Here is a 10,951-nt window from a genome sequence, read left to right as displayed (position 1 = left end):
CAGCGTCAAATCGTCAGTACTGCCTGTTTCAAACATGTTGACTATTACTGTGCACAAGGATATGTCCTGAAATCATATTGTGAGGACAAAGGTAAATCAAAGTTTGTGATATGAATGTGTTAAATGATCCTGCCAGCACGGGGCGCTATAAGTCAGAATTGAGTTTGTTTGTGTTGTCAATACTTTGAGTCCTGTGAATGACTCATGTGCTCTGAATACGCTGCTGGAGGCGAAAAGGAAACCACCCTGCCGAAACCCGGGATCGAACCAGGGACCTTTAGATCTTCAGTCTAACGCTCTCCCAACTGAGCTATTTCGGCTTGAATAAATACCTACAGCAAGTGTCACAAACATACGACTAGACTGGAATAGTCGCAGCTTACATGTAATGTAGATTTGTATCTTATGTTTAATCAACTAACATTACCGTGGCGAGGAGTAAAGTGGAAGATTTTAAGTACGTCTTTTGAGATGTTTATGCTGACTCCAACATACATGTTACCATAGACTGTGTGCCTTACCCATGGACTGTAAAAAAAAAAAAAATGGATGTAGTCACAGTTTTGAAGCCTCGAGTTTAGCTATTTGACCATCGCCATCTTGGATTTCACTGTCGCCATGTTCGTTCTATGGAGCCAGAAGCAAAGAACTTACATTGATACTACTTTGCCAGAAGTGGACGTGGACCATGGATGTATAATGAGATTTTAAAGTTATAATACATCCATGACGTGAATATATTTGGACGAGAGGGTGGAGCTGACCATAGCGCTAGCTTGGTTAGCACGGTGCCTTTACAGTCCATGGTTAACAGTGATCATGCTAATGCTAATTTCCGCTAGCGAAAAACAGGCCTAAAACCATAAAAACAAAATGTACTCACCGGAAACACTGAACATCCCACTCCTTCGAGGGTATTTTATCACCAACAAACGCTGAACAAGACTTCTCGAGGCGACCAAAATGTTACAATTAACTTTAATGAAAGGAAAACACACTGTGAATCTGGGGCCATGGTCACGTCCATCAGTGGTTACGTTACGTAACCAACGTTGTCGCCGTGGTAGCTACTTGTCAATCACAACGTAGCCACGCCCTGATTTATACGCTGCTTTATCATCTATTTTACTCTAAACGGGGCCATAATTTACAAAACGAACATCATGATGCATTGAAGAAGACTTGATACTATCGATTGTGATCATAAACTCATTATAAAGGTGTTTACTGAGGTAATAAATCAAGGGAGAAGTGGGGTCATTTTCTCAAATACTTCCATACAATCGGACTTCTTTTTGCAGCCAGTGGAGTCGCCCCCTGCTGGCCATTAGAAAGAATGCAGGTGTAATGCACTTTCGCATTGGCTGCACTTTTCAGATCGAGAGTTACCCGCTCTGTTTTACAATAACCACAACTAAACCCAGCCGAGGATGTGGCGCTACGAGAAACCAATTCATCATAGTAAATATGATCAGAAAAGGTTTCATGGCCCGTACGGGGATCGAACCCGCGACCTTGGCGTTATTAGCACCACGCTCTAACCAACTGAGCTAACCGGCCATATTTATTAGCAATCGTGACGTAATCAAAACTCTTAAAGCAACGTACTGAATAGAAAGTGAAACTTTCTGAGAGCTGACAGAGAGAAGTCTTCACCTGACGGTAAGGTTTGTCCCTGAATATTAAACCTTAAACAGCACTAGAGTTGTAAGATTTACAGAAAAAGTTAACAAAAGAACAAACAGGAAGTAATAAAATAATATGATACTGCATTAGATTATGTTAGAAGTTATGAAGAAGGTCGTTTTACTCGCCTCATCAGACTGACACAGCATATAGCCTTCCTTTGTTCTAGTTTAGAAAGTTGGATTTGATTCATGATAGGATCTTTTCTTGACTTATAGCCTACAGACTTATATATGTTGTCAGTTAGGACAGTTATTGTCAAACTGAGGGACATAAGGGGTGGAATGTGTATTGAGACAGCAAAACATGGACGGACATCTGACAAGGAAGCAAACAGATGATCCATCAAACACAAGACATATAAACACATATAAATAGGATTTTCAGAGTGAAATACAAAAGAAGTTAAAATTAAGTAAAACAGATTAAACACGGGAATGAAAATTACAGTGCAGTGCAAAATATGAATGAATAGTACAACATTTAATTTAATGGAAAGTAGTGGCAACACACCCTGGAAAACTGGTAGTTTGAGTAAACTTTTAACACACCTTTTCATTTGCACAACACCACTTAATGTGTGGTTCATCCTGGCACTTTTGTTACTAGTTTCACTAGTCAGGGAGCAGAGGATTACAACTAATCTGTAATTTCTAAACTCTGCAAGTCTCACCCTGATTGCTCTTAAATCTGTTACATGATTCCAAATTTCTGTATTCATTTTCACAGAGCTGCTGGTCTTTGCGGAGCTTCATCATCTTTTATCAGTCACATCTCTAAAGCAGAATGTCAATACAGTTCTCTGGCTGGGAGGTGGTCGACGATGGTGCTTCTTTTCCTGGTGTGGAGCTGGCGGCGTCACAGAAACCACAAAACCGGGGTGTCTACACTATGTACCATGGGACCAGTGTTGCCAGTGCACGGCTCATCATCGCCAATGGTTTTAAACAGTCATCAGGTGGCATGCTGGGAAGGGGCGTGTATGTCAGTCGCAATAAGAAAAAGGCGGCACATTATCCATTAGGAAGTAGCCTTTCAGACCGTATGGTCTTTGAGGTACGAGTGAGTGTTGGTCGCGTTAAGCGTATCGACAAGGACAACCATCCTATGCAACTCACCTGGCATGCAAATGGTTACGACACTGCCTGGGTGCCACCCAATATTGGCCTAAGAGCTGTGCCCAGCGGCCTAGAGGAGGATTGTGTGTTTGACCCTAAAAGAGTGACAGTCGTGGGCATTGCAAAGGCACCAAACCCCACCATCCTGGCAGAGCTTAAACAACTCATTGCAAAAAGATCCAAAGCATCCGGGAGAGGAGGCAGTGATGCTGCGGATGTGTGTTCACTGTGTAAAAGAAAGACCCAGCAGGGTTCCACACACATCAAGCAACAGTGCTGGAAGTGTGGGCAAAACATCTGCATCCTCATGTCCAAGCATTTCTGTTCAGACAAACCCTGACAGGGGGTGAGAGAAGAAGATGAAAAACAACAGAGGTGTTCAATACGGTCTTTGTATGAGCTGAATGCTGAGTGAGGGGGAAACTAAACCTGAAATCAATCAGACTTTGTAAACAGGACTCATAAGTGTAATAGATAAAACATGTTAAAATAATTCCTGCTGAACATGTTATCTGTTATTTTCTGTGATGTAAAATTTGAAACATGATGTGATAATATTCTCACAATTTTGAACTGCTGAACATGTTTTTGGGATCTCTATTGGTGAAATCTGTTAATGCATTGGTGTTGATGGAACTGACAGTTTGATGTTTACTTTTTATTTCTGTTGGACCATAGTTTTATATTCTCTTATCAGCATACATTATCATTATGTGCAATCAAGATGGAGTGTGTTAAACACAATGAATTCACTCCAGGTTGACTGTGGTTATCTGTTATTTTCTGTGATGTAAAATTTGAAACGTGATGTGATAATATTCTCACAATTTTGATTTACTGTAATGAAGGAAGAATTTAAATTTATTGAACACTAAATCATGTGACATGTCTAAAGCCAATAAACATCATTATTATGATATCAGACCCATAATGTCCAGTTTGATATGATTCCATATTTAGTGATGAAGCTCATTCAGTGATGGTTTCAGTCTGTGAGTAAACTCACAGCTTCACGATTTCATACTGATGCAGTTACACATTTCAGTTGATGAAACACTAATTTTGCAGGTTACAAAAGCACCTAGAAAAAGGGTTTGTCTACCATCAAAATTGTAGTGAAAACTAAACAGCAGGTACAGACATATTTTGAGAACTAAAGTGTGGTTAGTTTCAATTTCCTATTCCTGCACTACCAGGGGACACACCTGCTGGTTGCAGTCTTAAATCAAAATGGAGATGTGAGGAACGGATGGATTATCAAATAATCTTTTTTAGGCCAAAAATAGACAGTTTTCCCCAAGTTGATGTTTGATTTCTAAAAGTGTATCAATAGGAGTAAGAAAATATAACAGCCTTGTTATCTGAGACCCCTACTGCAGACATCATAAAGCAGGAAAAAGGATTCAGCTCGCTGCTGCATACTCTAAGCAAAATCACATTCATGCATATAGAGGCTAATAAGGTTTTTCACTTGGCCTTGCACACCACATCATAACCTAATTATCTCCTTCCTCTGCCTTTATGCATGGTGCACAGTATTCCTCTGCTGAAATACTACCTGGCCTCAAGTTTGCTGTGTGGTAACATGATAAAATACAAACTAATTTAGGAATATTTCTTCTGAAATAATTCAAGGCTTAATGCTAGATTTTTACACAGGGTCCCTCCTCAAGACAGGGTTTCAGGCTGGTAATTCAGCAACCCACACTTGGGCCTGACCAGCTGGTAATCCAGCCTTCTTCTAATGTAATGTAATGTAATTTTTTTATTAGCAAACAGTTGTTGACAGCGTCTGAGACATAAGGCGGTGTCAATGACAGTGATCAACAGGAAAAGGTTCCATGGCCCGTACGGGGATCGAACCCGCGACCTTGGCGTTATTAGCACCACGCTCTAACCAACTGAGCTAACCGGCCTTATTTTTTTTGGACAACGTGACGTAATCAAAACTTGAAAGTGAAACTTTCTGAGCGCTGACAGAGAGAAGTCTTCACCTGACGGTAAGGTTTGTCACTGAATATTAAACCTTAAACAGCACTAGAGTTGTAATATTTACAGAAAAAGTTAACAAAAGAACAAACAGGAAGTAATAAAATAATATGATACTGCATTAGATCATGTTAGAAGTTATGAAGATGGTCGTTTTACTCGCCTCATCAGACTGACACAGCATATAGCCTTCCTGTGTTCTAGTTTAGAAAGTTGGATTTCTTTTCTTGACTTATAGCCTACAGACTTATATATGTTGTCAGTTAGGACAGTGATTGTCAAACTGAGGGACATAAGGGGTGGAATGTGTATTGAGACAGCAAAACATGGACGGACATCTGACAAGGAAGCAAACAGATGATCCATCAAACACAAGACATATAAACACACATATAAATATGATTTTCAGAGTGAAATAAAAGAGAAGTTAAAATTAAGTAAAACAGATTAAACAGAGGAATGAAAATTACAGTGCAGTGCAAAATATGAATGAATAGTACAACATTTAATTTAATGGAAAGTAGTGGCAACACACTGGTAGTTCAAGTAAACTTTTAACTCGCATTTTCATTCACACAACACCACTTAATGTGTGGTTCATCCTGGCACTTTTGTCACTAGTTTCACTAGTCAGGGAGCAGAGGATTAAAACTAATCTGTAATTTCTAAACTCTGCAAGTCTCACCCTGATTGCGCTTAAATCTGTTACATGATTCCAAATTTCTGTATTCATTTTCACAGAGCTGCTGGTCTTTGCGGAGCTTCATCATCTTTCATCAGTCACATCTCTAAAGCAGAATGTCAATACAGTTCTCTGGCTGGGAGGTGGTCGACGATGGTGCTTCTTTTCCTGGTGTGGAGCTGGCGGCGTCACAGAAACCACAAAACCGGGGTGTCTACACTATGTACCATGGGACCAATGTTGCCAGTGCACGGCTCATCATCGCCAATGGTTTTAATCCATCATCAGGTGGCACGCTGGGAAGGGGCGTGTATGTCAGTCGTGATAAGAGAAAGGCAGAAAATTATCCATTAATATGTCTACCTGCAGACCGTATGGTCTTTGAGGTACGAGTGCGTGTTGGTCGCGTTAAGCGTATCGACAAGGACAACCATCATATGCAACTCACCTGGCATGCAAATGGTTATGACACTGCCTGGTTGCCCCCCAATATTGGCCTAGAGGAGGATTGTGTGTTTGACCCTAACAGAGTGAAAGTCGTGGGCATTGCAAAGGCACCAAACCCCACCATCCTGGCAGAGCTTAAACAACTCATTGCAAGAAGATCCAAAGCATCCGGGAGAGGAGGCAGTGATGCTGCGGATGTGTGTTCACTGTGTAAAAGAAAGACCCAGCAGGGTTCCACACACATCAAGCAACAGTGCTGGAAGTGTGGGCAAAACATCTGCATCCTCATGTCCAGGCATTTCTGTCCAGACAAACCCTGACAGGGGGTGAGAGAAGAAGATGAAAAACAACAGAGGTGTTCAATATGGTCTTTGTATGAGCTGAATGCTGAGTGAGGGGGAAACTAAACCTGAAATCAATCAGACTTTGTAAACAGGACTCATAATCTTCCTTTTCCTTCCCTAAAGTGATAAGTGTAATAGGTACAACATGTTAAAATAGTTCCTGCTGAACATGTTATCTGATATTTTCTGTGATGTAAAATTTGAAACATGATGTGATAATATTCTCACAATTTTGTGAAATTTATTGAACACTAAATTTATTGAACGCTAAATCATGTAACATGTCTAAAGCCAATAAACATCATTATTATGATATCAGACCCATAATGTCCAGTTTGATATGATTCCATATTTAGTGATGAAGCTCATTCAGTGATGGTTTCAGTCTGTGAGTAAACTCACAGCTTCACGATTTCATACTGATGCAGTTACACATTTCAGTTGATGAAACACTAATTTTGCAGGTTACAAAAGCACCTGAAAAAAAGGGTTTGTCTACCATCAAAATTGTAGTGAAAACTAAACAGCAGGTACAGACATATTTTGAGAACTAAAGTGTGGTTAGTTTCAGTTTCCTATTCCTGTACTACCAGGGGACACACCTGCTGGTTGCAGTCTTAAATCGAAATGGAGCTATGAGGAACGGCTGTATTATCAATTAATCTTTTTTAGGCCAAAAATAGACAGCTTCCCCCAAGTTGATGTTTGATTTCTAAAGCCGGATCAGTAGGAGTAAGAAAATATAACAGCCTTGTTATCTGAGACCCCTACTGCAGACATCATAAAGCAGGAAAAAGGATTCAGCTCGCTGCTGCATACTCTAAGCAAAATCACATTAATGCGTATAGAGGCTAATTAACCACTTCCTCTGCCTTTGTGCATGGTGTACAGTATTCCTCTACTGAAATACTACCTGGCCCCAAGTTTGCTCTGTGGTAATATGATATACAATGGTATACAAACTAATTTAGGAATATGTCTTCTGCAATAATTCAAGGCTTAAGGCTGGATTTTGACACAAGGTCTCTCCTCAAAACAGGGCTTCAAGATCAGGTAATACAGCAGCCCACATTTGGGCCTGACCAGCTGGTAATCCAGCCTTCTTCTAATATAATATGACGGATTGTTAGCTAACTGTTTTTGACAGTGTCTGGGAAATAAGGCAGTGTAAATGAAAGAGGATGACAAAAAAAAAGACTTGATGGCCCGTACGGGGATCGAACCCGCGACCTTGGCGTTATTAGCACCACGCTCTAACCAACTGAGCTAACCGGCCCTGTTGTTCCTCGCCATTATTATCCTTATATATAAATGTACATATGTCCTCATAGGTCTTCCTGCATATTGTCATTATGAGGTTGAAGTCGAAATCGAATCTTGTTAAAATCCACTGAACAGAAAGTGAAACCCATTGAGGTGAACGACTCCTCACTGACGGTAAGGTTCGTTAATTTTCTAACGTTAAACCAGAATATAAAGCTCGTTAGCTACGTTAATAGATAAGGTGTGACCACCACGACTCATGAATAGTTAAAAGGCTTTAGTTATGAGAGTTGAAGTCCGTCGTCTACTCACCTCTTTGACAAAATATGAAGCAACAACAACCCGAGCTGTGTGCTAACTAACGTTAGCTAAACGTTTCCTGCAAATAAAACTTATTTCACTTTGGTGATTGTTTGTCTTGTGATATTAACGAATAACTGTTGAGCCTTGATATTTATTTAACCTAAAGGGTTGAGTAGTACGAACTAAATTAAATGTAATAAATATGGTTATTATCAGAGTCAGTAACACCAATTCTCTGAGACGTCGAGATTTTGGGACCCAATGAAAAATTTCAGCTTTCACAGCTACTGTCAAACCGTATTAAATACATCTAAGTTTGAAGTTGTTCTTTTTTTGTTTGTTTGTTTGTTTTGTTTTTTTACCAAATATGGTAACTTATATTTACTGTAGGTGTTACTGGTGAACCTTTGCAGGGGCTCGACCCCTAGGTTGGGAACTGTATATAAAGTAGTTGAAACTAGCTTCACCTTCAGCAGCTACAACAGTAAAATGCTGCTCTAACACTGATGCTTCAGTATTAATAATCTAATTATGTCACATAAAATATCAGTCAGAGGGACCAAACCACTACTTTTACTGCAATAATTTAAGTATATTTTGCTGCCAATACTTCTGTACTTTTACTGAAGTAGGATTTTTCATGCAGGACTTTTACTTGTATTTTTACATTGCTGTGTTGGTACTTTTGAATAAAGGATCTGAATACTTCTTTCACCTCTGCTTAGTTGAACCAAAGCTTGATGGAAAACAAATAGTTGGCAGTAAGTTGGATAATGGGCATTTAAAAGGTCTTTGACTTGATTGTAGAAAACATTCTGTGGTGATGATAATTTTAAACATGTTTTTTTTTACCAGCGAACTTACTAAATAATATTAATCATTCATATATTTAAAGGCTGCTCCTTTAACTTCCTTGCCAGCACTGTTTATTAGCTTCAGAGAACAAAGTTCTATTTCTTTCTTCCTAACTACAAATAAATTCAATCATCATTTCATTTAATCTTAACCTTATCTCTGTTTCCCTTCTTATATTGTAGCCTGCACAAGTTGGGTCGTAACAATGTTGAAGTAGGCAAAATTTAACCAGATGATAAAATTTTAAAAAGACAGAATTCAGTCATAGTCTTCATTTTTCCACCGGTAACAATATTTTCTCATGTTTACTCAGTCACTTTGAATAGTTAGCTGTTTCCAACTCTCATTCGTGGATTTTCCATCATACAGGCCTAGTAATAATGGTAGTAGGTATCTGATATGATGCTCATTTTGGTTTGAGACATTGGAGTGGCTGTAATATTCATGTGCAGATTATATGGTAAATAAAGTCAAAACCCTTCCTTCCTTCTCCAATTTTCACATTATTTAAGCAATGTGTAGCCCTCAAATACAAGAAAAAAACACATAGAAACAGTCTCTTTTAAAGAGAAGATTTAAAAAAAAAAAAAAAAATTGATGGGGAAAAATATGGGCTCAGCCCCTGATGGTTAATTCTCCAGCTAACGCCCTTGACAACACTAAAGGATCAACATGACATTACAGGCCAAAGGGACGACCAGATATTATAAAAAGCAGTTAGTGGCTGCTGTCAACCCTATCAAAATGTGTGACCTTATTTGTATGATTGGCGTTTTTTGTTTTTTTTTCTTTACAGCTGTCTAAATTTGTAATCCTTTATCTAAATATCTTGGTAACATAGTATCAAAGTATAGCATGTAATAACAGTGTTTACAATGGCAATATAGCTGAATTTCCTGACTGGAAAACAGAATCTGATTGGTCACAGAATTTGATGCAACACAATCCTATGTGACACCATGTCAGCTGAAGGATTAAAGCTACATCCAATTAAACACAAATACTGCTCACAAAAACCTGTTATAACATGACGCCATTTTTGTATCCATTTCTCACAGAGCTGCTGGTCTTCGCTGGGCTTGAACAACATCCCTCATTAAAGCAGGATGTCAGTGCAGTTCTTTGGCTGGGACGTGACCTACGATGATGACTCTCCTCATGTGGAGTTGAAGGCCTCTCAGGAGCCCAAAGACCGGGGTGTCTACACTATGTACCATGGCACCAGCATAGCCAACGCACGGCTCATCATTGCCAATGGCTTTCAGCAGTCATCAGGTGGCATGCTGGGAAAGGGCGTGTATGTCAGTCGCGATAAGAAAAAGGCAGAACGTTATCCTTTAAAGAATAGCGTTTCAGACCGTGTGGCCCTTGAGCTGCGTGTGCGTGTTGGCCGTGTCAAGCGTATTGACACGGACAACCATCCTATGCAATACACCTGGAGCACGCAGGGCTATGACACCGCTTGGGTTCCCCCCAATTGTGGCATGAAAGCTGTGCCCAGCGGGCTAGAGGAGGATTGTGTGTTTGACCCTAAAAGAGTGAAGGTCATAGGGATTGCAAAGGCACCAGACAGCGTACTGAAAGAGCTTCAACAGCTTGTAGCTAATAGTCTCAAAACTCCCACTGGAGGAGATGGGGGAGCAGCATCGCATCATGGCGGAGCTGTGGATGTGTGCTCACTGTGCAACAGAAAGACCCAGCAGGGTTCTCCACACATCAAGCAGTCGTGCTGGGGCTGTGGGCAAAACATCTGCACTCTCATGACCAAGCATGTCTGTCCAGTTAGCTTCTGAGATGGGGTAAGGACTTTGAAAAAAATGGGAGTTTTTATGCACAGATGGAACCAGGATCCATGTGGACGAGGGAAAAAAAACTCAGGGTGAAATCAATCTTTGGAAAGGGGACTCAGTTTCAATCTTTGGTGCAACATGTGACATATTACTGCTGAACATGCCTCAAGTATCTGTGTTGTTTGTATGAATTGAAGTACTGTAGATACGGCATTTACGTTTCTGCTGTATTAGCTTTATATTCTCTGATCAGTATGTTATTAGGATTATGTGCAATCAAGATGAGACAATCTTTATGTATTGAGCAAAATGACTTTATTCCAGCCTGAATGAGGACACCGGTTATTTTATACGATTTACATTTTGAAATATTACACTCATGATTGTGATTTACTGAATTGATTAGATTTCCTTACAGCTGAATCATTTAATGCCAAAGAATCATGTAAAGCCAATAAAGTTCATATATATTAT

The 10,951-nt window shown here is 39.8% G+C and overlaps 3 protein-coding genes and 4 non-coding genes across 7 annotated transcripts in view; 2 read left to right on the top strand and 5 right to left on the bottom strand.

Annotated features, from left to right (window-relative positions):
* Positions 1 to 1,045, bottom strand: part of LOC137195262 (multiple C2 and transmembrane domain-containing protein 1-like) — a 163,552-nt gene extending 162,507 nt beyond the window's left edge. The window contains exon 1 of the mRNA XM_067607516.1: positions 884 to 1,045. The gene's annotated coding sequence lies outside the window, so the exon portion shown is untranslated. The remainder of the gene's footprint in view (positions 1 to 883) is intronic.
* Positions 248 to 320, bottom strand: trnaf-gaa (transfer RNA phenylalanine (anticodon GAA)). The gene has a single exon. It is a non-coding gene; the product is annotated as a tRNA-Phe (tRNA).
* A 341-nt stretch (positions 1,046 to 1,386) lies between the features above and the next one.
* LOC137171519 (uncharacterized) lies at positions 1,387 to 10,780 on the top strand. The gene is made up of 3 exons (XM_067575490.1): positions 1,387 to 1,461; positions 2,416 to 3,143; positions 9,790 to 10,780. The coding sequence occupies exons 2-3, from the start codon at positions 2,473 to 2,475 to the stop codon at positions 10,478 to 10,480; spliced, it is 1,362 nt and encodes a 453-aa protein (XP_067431591.1). The 5' UTR covers positions 1,387 to 1,461; positions 2,416 to 2,472; the 3' UTR covers positions 10,481 to 10,780.
* Positions 1,487 to 1,560, bottom strand: trnai-aau (transfer RNA isoleucine (anticodon AAU)). The gene has a single exon. It is a non-coding gene; the product is annotated as a tRNA-Ile (tRNA).
* On the bottom strand, positions 4,647 to 4,720 carry trnai-aau (transfer RNA isoleucine (anticodon AAU)). The gene has a single exon. It is a non-coding gene; the product is annotated as a tRNA-Ile (tRNA).
* Positions 4,761 to 6,586, top strand: LOC137195319 (uncharacterized). Its single transcript, XM_067607587.1, has 2 exons — positions 4,761 to 4,804; positions 5,535 to 6,586. Exon 2 carries the CDS (start codon positions 5,592 to 5,594, stop codon positions 6,240 to 6,242), a length of 651 nt encoding a protein of 216 aa, XP_067463688.1. The 5' UTR covers positions 4,761 to 4,804; positions 5,535 to 5,591; the 3' UTR covers positions 6,243 to 6,586.
* On the bottom strand, positions 7,469 to 7,542 carry trnai-aau (transfer RNA isoleucine (anticodon AAU)). The gene has a single exon. It is a non-coding gene; the product is annotated as a tRNA-Ile (tRNA).
* Positions 10,781 to 10,951: the final 171 nt, after the last annotated feature.

This window comes from Thunnus thynnus, chromosome 2, assembly GCF_963924715.1.
Source record: "Thunnus thynnus chromosome 2, fThuThy2.1, whole genome shotgun sequence".
In the NCBI taxonomy this organism is placed as follows: Eukaryota; Metazoa; Chordata; class Actinopteri; order Scombriformes; family Scombridae; genus Thunnus; species Thunnus thynnus.
The sequence above is the reverse complement of the archived record's forward strand: the minus strand, read 5'-3'. Positions and strand labels throughout refer to the sequence as shown.

Excerpts from the sequence above, each read along its gene's own strand:
- LOC137195319 (XM_067607587.1), top strand. The coding sequence starts at position 5,592 with ATGTCAATACAGTTCTCTGGCTGGGAGGTGGTCGACGATGGTGCTTCT.
- LOC137171519 (XM_067575490.1), top strand. The coding sequence starts at position 2,473 with ATGTCAATACAGTTCTCTGGCTGGGAGGTGGTCGACGATGGTGCTTCT. Across the intron at positions 3,144-9,789 it reads TTCTGTTCAGACAAACCCTG|CAGGATGTCAGTGCAGTTCT; the intron begins ACAGGGGGTGAG and ends CCCTCATTAAAG.